Source organism: Xyrauchen texanus, chromosome 4, assembly GCF_025860055.1.
Source record: "Xyrauchen texanus isolate HMW12.3.18 chromosome 4, RBS_HiC_50CHRs, whole genome shotgun sequence".
Lineage (NCBI taxonomy): Eukaryota > Metazoa > Chordata > Actinopteri > Cypriniformes > Catostomidae > Xyrauchen > Xyrauchen texanus.
In genome coordinates this window covers 46,755,093-46,775,488 of record NC_068279.1, presented here as the reverse complement: position 1 = coordinate 46,775,488, position 20,396 = coordinate 46,755,093, and the positions used below count along the sequence as shown (strand labels likewise).

The window sequence follows — 20,396 nt, the reverse complement described above, 5'->3', positions numbered from 1 at the left end:
AAATAGTGTTTGAAGTTAAACAATTATAATAATGATAATTTGGCCTCGAGAAAAATGTAGTTACTACATTACACATTTATCCACTATGTGCCATTGTTGTATTTTAAACTATTTTTCCCCCATCTTAATTAAATGTGTCAATTTAATTCACGTGAGACATCTGAAATATATGGATTCTTTCTCATTTCAAATGCTGGAGAGAATAGCTGTTCCCCTTCTGTCACTCACTCGACGTTGTGTCGAATGAAGTGACACAAGGGGTCTTCCTGGGATGCCAAATGTACCTCTGAACCTGAGAAAAGGCCCATGTCAAGTTGGCAGACAGAATTTGCATGCCCCGCCCCAGACATACGGGCATAAAGGGAAGCGGGGCAGCGAGTGCCAGTCAGAATTTTTCTTCGGAGCCAAATAGTTGTGCAACAGCAAGCTGAGTTCACCATTGTTTCACTCACCTCTAATGGCGAATTCTCTCCACATCTGACTGTCATAAAAGCTGCCTCACGTGCCTGGGCTGCGATCACACTCAGGCAGCGTTTTATGAATGGTTCATGTTCTCAGTGCGAGAACATAGCCATTGCAACATTGTGGTCGCGGCTTTCTTTTCTCAAGAGAGAAAGCCACTTCAGCCGCCCCCCGTGTTGTTCCTTCTTCCCATGGGATTGAGGACGACCCGGCTGGCGATGGAGGCGATTTGTGGATAATGGGTAAATCCCCACGAACCACCCCCCCTCAGGGGTGCGGGGAACCTAAGGCCTGTATGTGACATCTCTTTGGGTGTGTTGGGGCGGGCTACGTGCAGCCGACACAGTTGCCTCTAGCACGCAGTAGCCTGCTTGCACCTGTCTCGACAGTTCACGTAACACGGTCAGTGCGTGACGTTTTTATATGGGACCCCTTGTGTCACTTCATTCGACACAACATCAAGTGAGTGACAGAAGGGGAACGTCATGGTTACTGTTGTAACCTCCGTTCCCCGAGGGAAGGAACAAGATGTTGTGTCCCTCCTGCCACAGCACTAGACCTACCACTGTAAATGGCCGTACCTTTTTTTCGGCTCCTCAGTGCAAAATCCTGACTGGCACTCGCTGCCCTGCTTCCCTTTATACCCGTATGTCCGGGGCAGGGCATGCAAATTCTGTCTGCCAACTTGACATTGGCCTTTTCTCAGGTTCAGAGGTACGTTTGGCATCCCAGGAAGACCCCTTGTGTCACTTCATTCGACACAACGTCTCGTTCCTTCCCTCGGGGAACGGAGGTTACAACAGTAACCATGACGTTTTCTATGTGTCTCAGTTGTTAGTGGAGATGAAGGTGAGGAAAGGAATGGAGACACCTGCCAACTGAATGATTGATTTAACAATGAAAATGCTTCGCATGTACAAAGTGCATCGCATGCTCTCTTGAGGCACATGGTACAAATCCATTACTATTGCTGTGAATTTAAAGGAATATTCCAGGTTTAATACATGTTAAGATAAATCAAAAGCATTTGTGGCATGTTTTTTACCACAATAATTAATTTCGACTTGCCCCTCCTTTATTAAAAAAAAAAAAGTACAATTTAAGAACAGTAAGGCATTTACAATGGAAGTGAATGGTGCAAATTCGTAAATTAAAATACTATAGCCACAAGAAACAATATGCATGTTAACATGATTTTAAAGTGATAAAATAACTTATAACACAGTGCTCTACTAGAATACTCTATTCTGATGGGTAAATAGCGCCATCTAGCGGTCTGATTGAGTAACAACCGCTTATCCGGGGATTAAGACATTTCAGACCAGTATCAGGGAATTGGGAGTAATCATTCCTGCATCGGATCACTGTGTGATCTATATAAGTAAATAATATAATTTAAACTCAGTTTTCACAAAATAAGCATCAACAGAACTCTGACGTTAACCGGAAATGGATATCAGATGTTCAGTGATTTATTTCTTCAGTACCGTTATTACATAATTACAGAGCAAATCAATATTTTATGTCCATTTACATATTTTCAGTATTTACTTAGTAGCCAGGGGCGTCATGCACCTATTTTGTTTGAGGGGGCACCAAGGTCAACCACCGCAACCCTATTACAAACGACCCTCCCCCTCCTATAAATCATGTGTAGCAGTACATTGGTTATTGGTTATATCACTTTTTGCCAACTCTTTTTTTAGCAAGCACTTTCTATACACAACACAAGAGGTTGTGCAAACGGCATCAGCACAAACACAATGATGCCCACATCTGCTTCAGCTCAACAGAGAGTGAAAACATGTTGCCTATCTCTGAATGAGGCAATCATGTAAATATTGAATTACGTGTTCAGTATAAATGAACACGTAATTTATTTATTTGCTCAATTAACAAAAAACAAAAAAAAAAAACAAATGTACTTCATTCAATAATTTAATTTATTAGAAAGTCTTGGAATTACCTTACTTTGGTTTACAATCTTTTTTCCACTCTTTTTCTCTTATTCCTCTTTTTTACCTCTTTAACTGTTATGCTGTTGTCTGCTTAATTAAAAATTATAGCCCAGTATAATTATAACAATTAAGCGGTATAAATTTGTCAAAGCTACACCGCTACCTAATCATAAATATAGCTACTGAAAAGCTATACTTGATTTACTTGAAGCCACCACCTCGCTACTCAGAAATGTAGTTAAGCTAATAGATTCGCTATTAGTACCGAAGCTACTGCCCATCACTGATCGCAGGTTACCATACAAATACGTTTTTGGATGTTCAAATAAACAAACCATTCAAAATCCTCTGGCTCAAAAATCTGAGGGGGTAAGTTCCCCCTCACTCTGAATAAGCACTGACGCCTCTGTTAGTAGCCATGTAATAAGTGGGACAGTCAGTTGTGATTGCAAAATAAACCCCTTCAGGATGATCCAAGTCCTGATTAATTTGATAACTTCATTGTTGCCTTGACAATGTAATGCTGTAAACTCTAAAACAACGTAAATTTAAACTACTTTACAGTTCAAATAATACATTTATACAGTTTAAACAGAAAAATGAATCTAAGTGCTTTTATAAAATTATCAGCTTCACATTTTTGCCTTTAAACCCTCCAATAATTGCCTCCATTCACTTCCATTGTATAAGCCTCACTGTAAACTTGATTTTTGCTTTTTTGGAAGAAAAGGAGGGATGAGTCAAAATCATTTGTTGTGTTCATCAATATTATGGCACAAATGCTGTCGATTGAGCTTAGCTTGTATTGAACCTGGAAAATTCCTTTAAATGTGAATGCGCTAATAAAAAGTAGCCTAGGTAATGCATTATATTATCTTAGTTCCACGTAAATATATGGTACATTAATATAGTATTTGTACACCAAAGTACCATATGGTGCAATCACAGTACCATAGTCCCACAGTTAATTTGTAAAAAAGTGTTGAACTGCAAATCGACTCAATGGAGCTGAGTTATAGTTGCATGGAGAGTTGTACATTAACAAGTCAGTGTCCAATTCCAGCCAATCCCAGTCATGATACGGTAAACAGGACGTCAAGTTATTACACGAGTCCTGAAGCTTGAGTGACAATCCTCTTGTGACAATACTGGCAACTGTCCACAAAGACAGACACATTTCACTCGAGAGAGACTTGCGCACTCCACAACTAGTAGCCTACAACTTCCGTGGTATACACCTGCGGCAGGTAAGCGTGGCTCTAAAACAGGATACACCTGCGCAACGGGTATTTTACAGTATACACATCTGCTAAACACACTTTAAAGAATCGAACATATCTTCATCTCTCGGTGCCATGAGTGCGGAATACAGACATTGTGAATTGGCACCAAGTGTTTTTGCGCGTCTGTGACCAGATGGAGACTGACCCGGGACTGGACGACCCTCCAAAACAGGAAAATCGACAACATGTATCTGAAGTCGATGGGCAGTTTTTGTACAGTAATGGCACAGCAAATAAAGAATCTTCGAAGTTTGGGGATAGTCCTGTAGGGGACTTTGCGGATTCCTCATCTGGCGTGTCGGCTTCAGGAGAATCGAAACTATGTTCAAAACATGGATGCGAACTGGAGTTGTATTGCAGTACTGAGGAAAAACTAACCTGCTCGCTATGTGTCTCGGATGGGTCTTGTCAGGGTCACACGGTGACAGAGCTGGTTACCCGGGCAACAATAGTAAGGGTGAGTGACGATAAGAATAATTATTTATAATTTTAGTATAACAATAAATCTAGAATAATAGGCTACTACCGCTACTGCTACTAATAATAATGCTGATAAATCAATAAAATATTTATTGAGAATATAATCTGCTTAAAAACGTTTGTGCTATCTAAAAAACCTTGATGAAAAATATGATACATTTTCACTTTTTTCACTTTAAAATAAGTTTATACTGTTAAAACGTACATGTATGTGAGTTTCATTTGACTAGTCTTGTACAATCTGTGCATGCATGTACATGATACTCACTTGGAGAGGGCGTGGTCAGTTTCATTGCGTCTTAAAGTTGGATAAGCCCCTATTTTACCTTCAGGTCATTTAAAGGGATAGTTCACCCAAAAATGAAAATTATTTCATCATTTACTCACCCTCATGCCATCCCAGATGTGTATGACGTTTTTTTTTTTTTTGCAAAACACAAATGCTTAAAAGATTTTTAGAATAATTTTTCAGCTCTGTATGTCTAGACAATGCATGTGAATTGTGACCAGAACTTTGAAGCATAAAAGTAATCCATAAGACTCCAGTGGTTAAATCAATATCTTCTGAAGCAATATGATTGTTGTGGGTGAGAAACAGAATTTAAGTATTTTTTAACTGTAAATCTACACTTTCATTTCCACATTCTCACGTGAGTGTGAAAGTGACTTTCACATTCAGCCACCTACTGGTCTGTTTCAGAAGATATTGATTAAACCACTTGGATTACTTTTATGCCTTCTGAGTTCTGGTCACCAGTAACTTTCATTGTGAGGACCTACAGAGCCGAGATATTCTTCCAAAAATCTTCATTTGTGTTCTGCTGAAGAAAGAAAGTCATACACATCTGGGGTGGCATGAAGGTGAGTATATGATGAGAGAATTTTAATTTTTAGGTGAACTATCCCTTTAAATTAGGGTTTCCCATCAAAACTAAGGGAACCCTCAACTCTACTACCATATACAGAGGCCCCAAAAAGTATTTGGATTTTTGAGCTACACTTAAACATTTCTGCATTGTCAGTAACACTTTATTTATATGGATCAGAAGTTAGACAGTAAATAATGATTAATAATTGCTCTTGTAAGTGACTAGTTATGGACTTGTTTGGTATTTATGAGGCCTTTATTGGCTGATTTCTTATTCATGCCTTATTGCCTCTTTACATTAGTAAATTCATTTTTCTTCCTAAAAATGAACTTATTAGCTAAAAACTAAATATATTAATAGCTAGTATTTTCTTTATAGCTTCCCAGTACACTGTGTGAATGTGCATCTTATAGGTGTAAAATATTTAATAGTGTATTTCAAGATCAGAAAATCACAGTGCTGTTATTCAAAAATTGAGACATAATGTAGTTATTCTAGATGTTTAGTGTTTATAAATGGAGCAGTAAAGCAACTTATTATTTATAATGCAACCTGTTAGAATAAACAAAAAATGTTTTATTACTCATCCATATATAAAGACTAAACCACATCAATAATACCTACTGTCTCTGCTTTTGTATTTGTTAAAGCTGAGTTTACTTTTCAGCTCTTTTGAATGCCTTTGATTAAATATTTTTTCATTGGCTTGAGTGTCCAATTACTTTTTGGGGCCACTGTATATGGCTTTATATGTTGCCTGGATTAAAAACCATTTGCTCAAGGCTTTGAAATGTTATTAAAATCTCTTGACATTCCTGAGGTCTGCATACCATTAAGTTACTTGGTTAGTCCCTCTCACCTGCGCTTGAAATCCTTTGTCCTTTCATATTCTAACATTACTGAGTCTCTTTGTTTTAAACAGAATCAGCTGGTGGATATCTGTGAGAAAATGCAGCTGCAAGCTCTTCGGATAGAACACTTCACTGACCGTACTCTAACGGCAAGGGAGAAAGCTCTACAGGTACCTGAGAATTTGTTTACTTAACCATTTAAATGGGGACTGTGATATTTTACGTTTGTGGGCAATGGAGGAGTCAGAAGACACTGAAACAGGTTGAAGGTCAGTCTCTTTACTTGTTTGTTCAGGCATACACTCAAAGGTAACTGTCGATAACAGTCAGCCACAACCATCTGCGCCACCGGTCTGTTGATCACCTCGAATTTAAAGGGCTGAAGAGCCAGATACCAACGGGTGATCTGCGCAATAATATCCGCAAGACACTCCTTCTCGACGGTACTGTACCTTGTGTCCCTGAAGGAGAGCTTGTGACTAATAAACAGTACCGGCCGTTCCTCCCCTCACACCTCCTGCGAGAGCATCACCCCCAGCCCCCGGTCAGATGCATCCGTCTGCAAAATAAAGGGGAGAGAGAATTCAGGAGCATGTAAAAGTGGCCCCCCACAAACTGCAGACTTTTCCTTAAAGAAAGCCTGTCAGCATGACTCTGCCCACTGGACCAGATTGGAAGCACCATTTTAGTCAGGTCAGGTCAGTCAACAGGCTGGTGACATCAGAATAACTATGCACAAACCTCCGGTAGTAGCCGGCAAGCCCCAAAAACTGCCTTTCCTCCTTTTTGTTTTTGGGCATTGGGCATGCCGCAAACGCTGCAGTTTTATTAACCTGTGGATGCACCTGCCCGTGACCCAAGTGGAACTCCAGATACCTAACTTCCACCTGTCCAATTGCGCACATCTTCGGGTTGGCGATGAGACAGCCCTCATATGCTGCCGCCAGTCCTTACTATATATTTTAATATCGTCTAGATATGCGGTGGCATATGCGGTCTGAGGATCTTTCCATGAGGCACTGAAACGTGGCCGGGTCTCCGAACAAACCGAACAGAAGCGTCATGAATTGGTGTAATCCGAATTGTGTGGAAAAAACATTTTTCTCTGGATATTGGAGTTAAAGGGATCTGCCAATAATCCTTTGTTAAGTCCAGCGTTGAGTAAAATTGAGCCGCCCAACCGAACAAGTAACTCGTGGCATTGGATAAGCATAAAATTTGGACACCGCGTTCACTTTCTGGTAGTCATCACAGAACCGGACCGAGAGGCGCTCTTCGGTACCAGAACTACAGGGCTGGCCCAATCACTGTGTGACTCTTATATTATGCCCATTTCAAGCATTGCCTCTAATTCTTCCTGAACTTCTTTTTTCTTATATTCAGCAAGGCGATAGGGGCGGCTACGAACCACCACCCCTGGGGTTGTCTCAATATGGTGCTCTACAAGATTTGTGCAACCGGAAAGGGGTGAAAACGCGTCCGCGAATTCCGCTTGCAATATCCTTAAGCTGAGACAGTGAGAGGTGCACTCCACAAGGGACCGGGGTGAACGAATTTGATTTAGAAGTCACCTCCGGCCTGAGCTCTGCCCTCTCTGGAACGTCCGTCGCCAAGGCTACCGGCACTGGCTCTCTCCATGGTTTGATGAGGTTGAGGTGGTAGATTTGACGTACCCCTCCCCTATCCATTTGCCTAGCCTTGTAATTGAGATCTCTAACTCGTCATGTGACCTCAAAGGGTCCTTGCCACTTGGCGAGTAACTTGGAGCTCGAAGTGGGCAGCAATACAAGCACTTTATCTCCCTGTGCGAATTTGTGTAGTCGAGTGCCCCTGTTGTACAGTCGGCGTTGACGTTCTTGTGCTTGGAGCAAATTATCTTATGTTACCTGCCCCAAAGTGTGAAGATTTGCTCTAAGGTCAGGACCGTATTGAATTTGGTTTTTGCTATTCGAAGGTCCTTCCTCTCAAGCTTCCTGTATGATGTCGAGCACGGCATGTGGCCGATGCCCATACAGTAGCTCAAATAGGGAAAACCCTGTGGAGGTTTGCGGGACCTCTCATACGGCAAACAACACTGCTTCACTGCCTCTCGAAAACACCGCCATGTAGTCCTCTGCCAGCTGAACGGCCACTTCCAGTGACTCCAGTGGTGGCACTGGACCCACTCAGACATTTCTTGAGGAAGCTGGGATACAAACTTCTCCAGTAACACCAGATTGACAGTGTCCACGGCGCAGTCGGGTTCCCTCCATCAGTATTTCTGGTAGGCATCCTGGAGCTGCTGGGCAAAAGTGAACGGGTGGCCGTGCTTCCTGAAGCTCAGGGATCTGAAGAGCTGACAACTCTGCTCGGGGCTACAACCAACCCTTTGCAGGATGGCCTTCTTCAGATGGTGGTAAATTAGAAGGCTGGCGGCAGGAAATTGCTGTGCCACTAGCTGCGACTCCCCGGAGATTAAGGGCAATGAGCGGGTCGCCCATTGGTCGGTAGGCCACTTCCATACCTCAGTGGTCTTCTCGAATAAATCCAGGAAAACCTCCGGGTCGTCATCTGGCCCCATCTTCATCAGTGCCATGGGTAGAGACTTGTTTCCAAGTCCTGCCTGGAGCAGGACTTGGAAACACTGTTCCTGCTCCAGGCGTACCTCCATGAGGGCTTGATGCTGGTTTTGTTGGATGCTGGCTAGGGTCTTAAAGACTTCAGGAAACAATTAAACAGGTTCAAGGCCAGTCTCTTTACTTGTTTGTTCAGTCACACAATCAACGATAACATAAAACAACTTGCAGGCAAATTAAGCACTCTTAAATAATAAAGACTCTCTCAGTTCGGGCTGTCATGCTTACTGGTCACACTCTCGCTCCCACTCTGATGTCTGGCATGCCTTATCAGGTCTTCCTCTGCCATCACTATAATGAGAGACAGGTGTTAGAGTAATTACAACCCAGGTAACCCAGCCTTACCACTTTTCCTCTCCCGTAGACAGACACTTGTCCACGCCCCCAATGCTACAGGGACATACCATAAACTTCTATTGTTTTGATATATAGATGATAATAATAATAACCATAGACTAATCATAACCCACACCTAAACCTGACCCAAACAGAAAACCATTTCATTTTATTTCAATAGAAAGAAACATGAGACATAAAACCAGCACAGTCGCTGTATTGAAGTATGCAGTTCAGTGGTCGTTATAATTTTTACTGTAGACTACCAAGATTGACCTGTCTGAATCAAGTAGTCTAGAGAGCAATGTAATAATTAGTAAAAATGGCCCTGTGTGCTGTTTGATTGATAGACGGATGCGAACAAGGCGAGAGAGCGTGTGCTTGCTCAGGTGAACGTGGTACGTGAGGCGTTGGAGGAGGAGGAACAGCGTCTCCTGGAGGTCATACAGAGAGAGGAGGAGCGCGTGGAGCAGTGCCTCCTCACTCAAAGAGCACACTGGACTCAGACGCTAGAGAAACTCACACACACACGCACCAGTCTGGTGCACACACTCACAAACTCCACAGACACCATGCTTGTGGTAAGTGAATGAAGAGATCATACAATTATATTGAAGATAAAGTCAATTAAATGTCTAAATATTTTGTCTGGGAACCTAAAACTGTGCTTCATTTTGTATCATCTAAATTACTGTAACTAGTTTTATTCAAGTCTAAAATATATTGTGCAATATGACTGAATAAACCTGACTGCATTGAGTTTCACCAATTACATAGATTTTTAAAGGTCAGAACAGCTTCCTTAAAGGGATAGTACACCCAAAAATGTAAATTCTCTCTTCATTTACTCATCCTCTTGCCATTCCCATCCACTTTCTTTCTTCGGCTGAACATAAACAAAGATTTTTAGAAAATCTTTAGATTTTCTATAGGTCCATGCAGTGCCAGTGAATGGTTACCAAAGTTTTGAAGCTAAAAAAAGGACAAAAAAGGCAGCATAAAGGTAATCCATATGACTCAAATGTTTAAATCCATGTCTTCAGAAGCTATATGATAGGTGTGGGTGAGAAACAGGTCAATATTCAAGTTAGTTTTTACTATTAATCTTCACTTTCAAACCGCCCCCCTAAGCACTCTTCTCTAATAAGAATTCTTCTTTTGTTTTTGGCGATTCGCATTCCTCGTGCACATCAACTCTTTCTAGGCAGGGAGGAAAATTTATAAGAAAAAGGACTTAAATATTGACCTGTTTCTCACCCACACCTAACATTTAGCTTCTGAAGACATTGATTTAACCACTAGAGTTGTCTGGATTAACTTTATTCTTCCTTTATGATTTTTGGAGATTCAAAGTTCTGGCATCCATTCACTTGCATTATATGGACCTACAGAGCTGAGATATTCTTCTAAAAATCTTGGTTTATCTTCAGTAGAAGAAAGAAAGTCACACGCATCTGAGATGGCATGAGGATGAGGAAATGATGAGAGAATTTTCAGACTATGAAAATTACTTCCCTCTAAGGTACAATGAAAAAAGTAGTATCCTGTTACCAAAAGGATCTACAGTATTTCTACTTGATCTAACCCATAGAAATTACTTTCAATGATGTAACCTAATTTGTCAGGTTGATATAGTCAAATTAAGTAACATTTTTGACTTGAATGAAACTAGTTAATTACTTGTAAAACATTTGAATGTAACAACTGCACATTTTGCATTAGCAAATGTTATTCATTTAATTTTACTTCAGTACTACACAATTAAAGGTTTTTTTGTTTGATTAGTTTTTTTACTGTTGACTTGAAATCAAGATACAAATATTTTCTCAATAAAGTAACTGTAAAGGCACCTGCTAAATAATAATGAATACGTTTATTCATACTCAAACTTTGAAACTTACTATAGCAAACAAATGAATCTAATTACACTGGCGGTTAAAAGTTTGGAATAATGTACAGATTTTAATTTTATGGAAAGAAATTAGTACTTTTATTCACCAAAGTGGCATTCAGCTGATCACAATGTATAGTCAGGACATTAATAATGTGAAAAATGACTATTACAATTTGAAAAAAAAACTTCTTAAACTACTTCAAAGATTTCCATGTGCAGCATTGACAGCTTTGCAGATCCTTGATATTCTAGCTGTCAGTTTGTCCAGATACTCGGGTGACATTTCACCCCACACTTCCTGTAGCACTTGCCATATATGTGACTGTCTTGTTGGGCACTTCTCACGCACCTTACAGTCTAGCTGATCCCACAAAAGCTCAATGGGGTTAAGATCCATAACACTCTTTTCCAATTATCTGTTGTCCAATGTCTGATTCTTTGCCCACTCAAACCTTTTCTTTTTGTTTTTATGTTTCAAAAGTGTCTTTTTTTTTGCAATTCTTCCTATAAGTCCTGCACCCCTGAGTCTTCTCTTTACTGTTGTACATGAAACTGGTGTTGAGCGGGTACAATTCAATGAAGCTGTCAGTGAAGGACATGTTAGATTTCTGAAACTAGAGACTCTGATGTACTTATCCTCTTGTTTAGTTGTACATCTGGTCTTCCACATCTCTTTTTGCCCTTGTTAGAGCCAGTTAATCCTTTATAGTGTACACCTGTGTATGAAATCTTCAGTTTTTAGCCTCCATTCCTCAAAACAATGATTGACTGATGAGTTTCTAAAGAAATCTTCTTCTTTTTTGCCATTTTTGACCTAATATTGACATTCAGACATGCCAGTCTATTGCATACTGATTTTCTAGTACCAAATTAGCAATTTAGCATATTTACTCAAGGATAAGGTGTTGGATTGATTGCTGCTGGAAATGGGGACTGTCTAGATTTGATCAAAAATGACTTTTTTCAAATAGTGATGGTGCAGTTTTTTACATCAGTAGTGTCCTGACTATACTTTGTGATCAGTTGAATGCCACTTTGGTGAATTAAATTACCAATTTCCTTCCAAAACAGGATAATCTTTAAATTATTCCAAACATTTGGCCGTCAGTGTAAGAATCTAGGACAAACCAGAGGTTAAACTGAAACCAATATCTTGAACTATCACCTGAGGTCAGCAAATAATTTATATTTGTTTGACATTTGTTGAGTTAACAGACTACAATAAAGTATATTTGATTAAAGTACAAAAATACTTAAGTATAGTAGTGAAGTACAATTACTTAGAAAATTTAAATGAGTAAATTAATTAGAAAATGCAAGCAGAAAAATTTAATAATACTCAATTGATTGACTAAATGACAGTCATGTGATATTTCATTGATTGTTGTATTTTCTTTCTTGATTCTCAGAACTCTAACCAGGAAATATTTGACAGGTAATTTACTGGAACTCACTTGTAAGTAGCTATCATAAATGCAGAGACTGAACTGAGTCAGATATGATAATTATTTTTGTACCTGTATATGTCAGGATTGAGGATGCTGAAGGTGTTAGTGAACCCAGAGACACTGAGCAGCTGAGTCTGAACAGAACCTGCAGTGACAGTAAACTCATGGTGGGTTTATGGGCCAGTGCAATACTGCTTGGGCCATCTGGTAAGCATACTTCAAGTTACACTGGCACACAATCACATATTCTTCAATGATCACCAAGCTTTCATATGGATTTCAATCCACTAACAATTATTAGATGATATATAGTTAAGTGTATCACTAATATACTGTATAGTCAATTAGAAGGGGCATATGTACAGCCGTGGCCAAAAGTATTGGGAGTGACATACATTTTGTGTTTCGCAAAGTTTTAGACTTCAGTTGTTGCAAAAAGCTTCATTGGCCAACTATCACAAAAACCCAATTTCACAGTTTTTTGGCCCTGGCACAAAATTACCAGCTAACATAATTTTTACTAATCATATCAGCAGCACCTGGGAAAGTGTGAATGAGTACTAGTCAGGTGACATCACTCTATCATTCTGATTGGATTATAAGAGCAGACTGATTGATATAAAAGGAGGGAAGATGTGCTTCCAATCATTGTGTTCTTGTTAAAATGGTTAACTCTAAAGAAAGACGTGCAGCCATCATCGATTTGCATCAAAAAGGCCTCACATGCAAAGAAATTGCTGCAAAGAATATTGCACCTGAAAGAACCATTTACCGGATCATCAAGAACTTCAAGAAGAGAGGTTAAACTTCAGTGAAGAAGGCTTCAGGATGTCCCAGAGTGTCCAACAAGCACCAGGAGGAGTCAGCTACGGTATCATGTCACCATCAGTGCAGAACTTGCTCAGTATTGGCAGCAGGTTGGTGTGAGTGCATCTGCACGCACACTGAGGCGAAGACTTTTGGACAATGGCCTGGTGTCAAGAAGGGCAGAAAAGAAGCAACTTCTCTCCAATAAAAACATCAAGGATAGACTGAAATTCTGCAGGAAGTACAAGGATTGGACAGCAGAAGACTGGTGCAAAGTTATTTGCTCTGATGAAACCCCCTTCCAAATATGGGGGGAAATCTGAATCGATAGTCCAGAGAAGAATAGGAGAAGCATTCTGAGACATCTATGTGTGGGGTTGTTTTTCATCCAACGGATTGTTCTCTCTCACAATTCGGCCTGAATTGTGCATCCTGCAAGAGCATCTTCTCCAAACGATCCAGGAGCAATTTGGTGATGATCCGTGCATTTTTCAGCATGATGGAGCACCATGTCACAAGGCAAGAGTGATAATGAAGTGGCTCGGAGATCATTACATTGAAATGTTAGATCCGTGGCCGGGCAACTCCCCGGATCTTAATCCCATAGAGAACCTGTTGTCAATCCTCAAAAGGCGAGTGGACAAACAGAAGCACACAAATTGTGATCAACTCCGAGCACTAATACTGTAAGTCAAGAATGGATCGCCATCAGTCAGGATTTGTCCCAGAAGCTGATATCCAGCATGCCAGTGTGAAATACAGAGGTTATGAAGAACAAGGGTCAACACTGTAAATATTGACTCTTATATTATATTTTGAATGTTTTTGCCAATAAAAACCATTAAAACTCAAGAAATGTTTATCATTGTTTTCCAGTATACCATAGAAACATGTGAAAAAATTATCTACAAATACTGAAGCAGCAAACTTTGCAAAACACAAAATGTATGTCACTGCCAATACTTTTGCCACGACTCTATGTGATCAAGTTATTGATTGTGCTAATTTATGAAGTATTTTTTCTGCACATTGAATACACCCGAGCTGTGTATACTGCACTACTTGCATCATGTACTGCTGCAGTCTCTATGCAAACCTTTTGTTAGCAGCAAACAAACTGTTTCATTGTAAAAATAGAACAACATCTTACTTGTACCAACAATACATCATGTGGTCAAATGTTCAATAGCTATGGCAAGTAGTCCAATAATGTTATTGTAGTGTCACATAGCCAACATTCTGACTATCAGCATAAACTCTGGTCCACATTGAAACTTATTCAGGACAAGACCCATTTAGACAGGAGATCTGACAACACATAAAGCAACCAACCACAGATTTTTGTTTTGATTTTTGCTTTTACAGGCCATTTAGGGGCTTGTTTATCTGAAATAGTCTATACAACAATACAGCACAACATTTTGTTCCGGAAGTAAAATCTCATAATTTTTTTTCCATAGGAAAATACATTTTTAATTATGAGCAGTAGGTTGATTGTATAGCTTCTGCTGAAGTCATCAGTCTGTGTTATTACTTCCTGGTGAAGAACTACACCATTCATGATCCTGAGGGAAATCCACCTATCAGAGAAACGAGTCAAACGAACTGCAGCAGAAGAGCTCTGCAGCAACCGCCCACTTCCATAATGCACCGTAAACGACGCTATCAAGCTGATTACACACTCAAACTACTTAGATTTGCATATATCTGAATATTTTAGAATAAACCTAAAATATATTGTTTCTATACTTTAAAACAACCACTTTAAATCATTAGTTTTATATTTGACCTGTTTTTAATTTGATTCCATAATTTGCATTGCTTTATTATTAAGGATGTTAAGTACACAGTCTTTTTGTTCAATTTAAAATACTTTTTTGCTTCAAATCAAAGTTTGTAATGTTGTGATCCACCTCGAAGCTTGTTAAACTCTTTTATGAAGGATTTCACGAATTCCCATATGGAAAATGTATATGAAAAATACTTCCGGAACCAAGATGGCTGAAAAAGTTTGCTAGCGTTGTTATACTCTCTACAAGACCAGTGCAGAAAAAAACTAATAAAAACAGTTGTACACCAGTACAACATTTTTGTACAAAAAAGCTGAAGAAATTAATGAAAATTTGTGTTGACTTTGTGATAAGAATTTATGTCCAACAAAAAAACATAATTAATTCCACTATTAAATGTGGTTATTTAAAAATGAAGTTGAAATAACGCTGATTGATGGCTTCAGCAGAAGCACACACCATCGATTAACAACCTCGGAGCTCATGGTAGATCTGTCTTTATTGTTGTTATTGTTGATAATTACCCAATGGAAAAAAAATGCATGGGATTTTTACTTCTGAAACCAAAATTGTGCACTCTTTACAGTGACTTGGTGACTGCAAGTCTATTGTATTAGCAAATTAAATTAACGTCAGTATGAATTTGACCCACCATAGGAAATGAATGGGTGAGACTATAACATTGAGCAATTTTTCTATTTGTCAAATAAAAATCAATAAATTAGAAACAATACAGAACACAATCACACATAAATGTACATCCACAATGCAGAAACACACACACTTACAGGGTTTGAAATTAACACCCGCCAATCCGCCAAATGCAGATAAAACTCGGCATTGAAAATTCGATGAATGTCAGGCGACTCTGAGCCACTGAAGAAGCAAATTTAATGGTATTCATGCCTCTCATTACTTACACGCACATCTGTGCAGTGCGAAAGAAGTGGATTGAAATTAATTCCAATGGGAGATGAGTGCCACACTTGTGAGGTGGATTCTCATCGGAATGATTTGAAAACAATGGACACACACGCCAGTAGACATGTATGGTCAGCATGCTCCAGAGAGAAACTCAGTCGGGCTTTACTCTATATCAGGGCGGCCGGCGGAGGCCATAAAACGTATGTGACCCATTTGAGAACATTCATGTATAAAGCTCTATATGGAGGAAATCAAACCCCTCAAACTGCTAGACATCCCCTTCATTATAAACAGCACTGATGAGGTAATGAGAAAACAAATAATACACATGGTAAGTTTTTAAAATACACATCATCATCCTTACTAAATTGTTGTTTTTTTTCTCTAGAGCAATCTACCTATGGTAATGGCTTTATCATTGCAAATGCCACTGTTAGACATGGTAGAACAATGGTAAACTTTAATATAGGCAAGTACAATTTAGAATGAAGGGATTAAAACTTCCATGAGTTATGTATAAATTATTGACATATTTTCCTCCTGTTCTAAATTTCCGTGACATTAATATTCTAAAGGTGACTTAAATCATTAGGCCTGTGTCCTACTAAACTAATATAATTTTGTTCAAATAATGTGCATGTATACAAAACAAATGCATGCAGTTACAGTCTCCAATTACCTTTATCACTTTTTGTGAGGTGGGGGATTTGGCTTGTGAAAATGTTGAGTGGCTGGTGACCTTGGAAACTAAAGTTAATTTCAAACCCTGCACACACACACACACACACACACACACACGTACACAGACACACAAACAAACACGCACACACATCGACTGAATGGGTGACACCATAACGGAGCATTTTTTTTAAAGTTTATCAAATAACAATCAATCGGCCACAATGCAAAACACACATAGCAATTAAGGGATGAGACTATAACACATCCTTAATACAAAATACACACTCATGTGCACATACACACACACACACACACACACACACACACACACACACACTTCAAGGTCAGATCGAGGTCTTAGTCTGACCCCGCTGTGAAAAAGTTTAGGCTTAAGCGTAGGAGCTGCACACCATGGTCAGGTTCGACTGTAAGCATATTGTGGCATCACAGTTAAAACCAAAAATGTTACAATTTTGCAAAAACTTTACTTTTATAAAGTCTAAATATGCATCCAATGCATAACATGTGATAATATTTAGAAATTAAGTTTGTCACAGCATTGGCTTATAGAGATCAGCTAGTGCATGGAGCACTGAAGCCATCTACTGGACATACTTGTCATTTCATGTAAATGTTATTTTTATTCCAGCAGATGTCTCCAGAGACCCCCATTGCATGACATTATTTTTGATGTTTTGATGATCTTTCAATTTACTGAAATGTTTTTTATTGAAATAAAAATAACATAAAATGTGCTTATTTTAAATGAGCATTAATTGTGTAATTTAGAGGTATACATACATTTAGTGTTTTTACTTTACAGAAAATAGTTTTATCAAAAATCTTTAAAATAAAAAGAACGATGGAACAGGGTTCTCTATTAATACAGTAAGTGTACAAGGGTTAATTGCTGCTTTTGTTGCTCTTACTTGCTTTTCACATTTTCTTGATATACATTCTTGTCTTGTCATCCCCTGTTTTTCTCATTCAGCCCACAGTTCAATCAGGCTTCAGTTTGATATGCAAACAGCCAGTTCTCTTCTGTTGCTCTCCGACGATCAGTGCACTTTAACATTCTTGCCCAAACGCCGCCGTCAGTATCTCCCCGATGACGCAGCACGCTTCGACAGCTGGCCTAATGCACTCTGCTCCCCTCTGATGTCCTCTGGCACCCATAGCTGGATACTTGACATGGGTATAAGCACTGCTTACAAAGTGGGCGTCTGTTATGCCAGCATGGAACGCAAGGGGTCTGGCAATAATGCCCGACTGGGCTACAACACAAAATCATGGGTACTCTCACATCACAATGGAGACTACTCGTTCTGCCACGATGGATGTAATGTTGAGATAGTTGTAGCTAAGAAGCCGAAGAGACTGGGACTGCTGCTTGATTGGCCCACTCAGACTCTGCTGTTCTATGATCCTGACTCTGTGTGTGTTCTACATGTAGTCAGACATGCCTTCAGTGAGCCTCTGCAGGCCGCTTGTGCAGTGGCTGATCAAAGCATCTCTATAGTGCACTAAACACAGTACGAGTGCTAATAAGTGAAGAAATGGTAGGTTTAATGTTTTCATTTTGCAAAATAGTTTGAAGCAATTTTATAAGATTATTTCTTTAATGTTTTTAACATTTATCTGTGCTATTGAAGACTAGGAAGAATGTATGACATATGAAGAGAAAGTGTGTTCTGTAAGAAGTTCTGGGTAATTTGAATCATATTGTTAAATTTGTCTTGTATTCACAAACCAATATGTCTTAGAATCTGCCAATCTGATTGAGTTGGAATAGCTGCGTGAGATGTGCCAGTCACTGTTTTTATATTTATGTCTTTTATGTTATTGGGATGATTTGAATACAAATCTTCTGATATGAAGGATCTTTCAAGAAAAGTTGTATTTATGTTCAAATTAGTGCAATTACTGCTGAATATTTGTATTTATTATCTGCATTTTTTAGGAAATTGTTGTTCAAATTTGTTTGTGACAGAACATGTCTGTATGGAAAAATAAAAAAAATCATGCCATCTAATCATAGACTATAAATTGTTATTTCATTTAATTTTCCATTGTGAAAATATTGGTGCATTCTTTAATGGAAAAACATGATTCAATTGTTCAGTCTCATTCTGACTGGACAACTGTAATGTTTGGTGTCCTAGGAGTTAAAAGATGCAGGAGTAGGAACTTTAAATCCTTTATTCACAAAGCTGGAGTAGAGCAAACACTGGAGTGACATCAAACATAACAATACAATTCAAGGACTCTTTGCACTTCGTTTCCCAGTATTCACTTCCCTGATCAGTTCCTCGTTATCCCCACCTGTATGCCATTCCCTCATTAGGTTCCAAGTGTATACCCTCTAGTTTTGTCAGTAGTTGTCAGTCCTTGAATGTGGTGAAGACAGACTGTGACAACAACGTCATCGTCCATATTTTGCCAAATTAATATTACTGAATTACTAATTTATTAAAGTTAACTGTGTGCACTATTTCTAAGTTGTTTTGATCAAAACATCTGCCTAATGCGTACATTTTTGAAGTGGCTAAAGCACAAGGCTGGTACCTGGGAGGCTGCTTGCTTGATCCCTGTAAGGAAAATGCCATGAGGTGCACTCAGTAATTTTTTTTCCATTAAAAAAGTTCCATTTCTAAAGAAAGGAACATATGTAAAAAATCATGACCACTCACATGAGAGGACTCATCAGTAGGGTCACATCAGTAACCGTATAAAAGCTGTTTTATTGTACTTGAGGCAGGGGTGCCCTCATGGGGGCTGCCATGTTAGAATCACATGACCATCTGAATACTACTCGCTTAATCTCAGTAACCGTCTTGTTACTGGACACTTTCACACATGGATTAAATTAATCATGGCTGATTGTGAATTTTTGGTGAATGGCATCTGTAGCCTAACTGAAAACTTGATTTTGAATGATGCTGCATCCACATCACTAGGTGTCACTGTAATTTCAAGATGACTCAATCAAAACGTTTCTAAGTGCACCTTTAAAGGTACACTCAATAATTTTTGGTTTGTGTTGTGCCAGTCAACGAGGCAGTCGTCTTGAATTTACAGTGACACCTAGTGGTGTGGATGCAGCATCATTCAAAATCAATAGCGTTCAGTTACAAATGCCATTGTAGAAACTCACTTTTAACAATCAGCCATGATTCATTTAATCCCAGAATGAAATGAAAAGTTACTGAGAGTAGTATTCAGCTCTAGTATAACTGGATTCTTCATCTCATGTGAGTGGTCATGATTTATACATGTGTTTATTTATTTTTAAGAGTACCATTTTTTTTTTGAGTGCAGATTGCTTAAGTAGGATTGTTCTTGTAATAAATGCGTTGTGATAAAAGCATCTGCTTCATTACTACATTATGTTTTTGACCTGAGTGTAATGTGTACATGAAAACTTCAAAGCCCAGTAATTAGATTAGTGATGATGAAGCAAAACAGGACTGTGATTAATTTCATATGCAAATGTTCCTTGTGAACGAGTTAGGGTTATGGATATATTTTTAATTATTTATTCTGACGCACAACAGTTGTGTTTTTGTTACTGTTATTATCTAAAACATATTTCTATCGTTAAAAATGCACAACTAAGGGGTAAACAATCATTTATGTCACTTGCTCTATATTGAATGAATACATTTGGACATTCTGAGTTTGACTATGTGTACATTTTGAGAATTGAACTCTTTCTAGTTAGTTTAGATTTTCTTCTTCTTTTTTAGTAAGGTAAGTAAGTGGCCTTTTTATGCACCTGTAATCCAAAGCAAATTGCCATATTGTAAGGAACTTCAGATCTCTGCAATTTGTCAAACTAAAACACCCACTCCACTAGAGGGCAACAGAAGACAATATTGTGTTTCCTCTGGTTCACCATCAGTGAATTCTCGTAGACACGTTTAGCTCTTTAAAGGGTAACTAAACACCTGCTCAGAGTCTGACTCCACCCACTAGAAATATTTGAAAAAGTGGGCAGA

General features: G+C 38.8%; 1 protein-coding gene across 1 annotated transcript; it reads left to right on the top strand.

The window, feature by feature from the left end:
- Positions 1-3,593: 3,593 nt before the first annotated feature.
- Positions 3,594-18,413, top strand: LOC127642929 (B box and SPRY domain-containing protein-like). Its single transcript, XM_052125378.1, is given in 7 exon segments — positions 3,594-3,808; positions 3,810-4,160; positions 5,975-6,073; positions 9,205-9,435; positions 12,158-12,183; positions 12,279-12,403; positions 17,390-18,413. Coding segments are annotated over 7 exon segments (1,401 nt in total). The 5' UTR covers positions 3,594-3,775; the 3' UTR covers positions 17,926-18,413.
- The last annotated feature ends 1,983 nt before the right edge of the window (positions 18,414-20,396 follow it).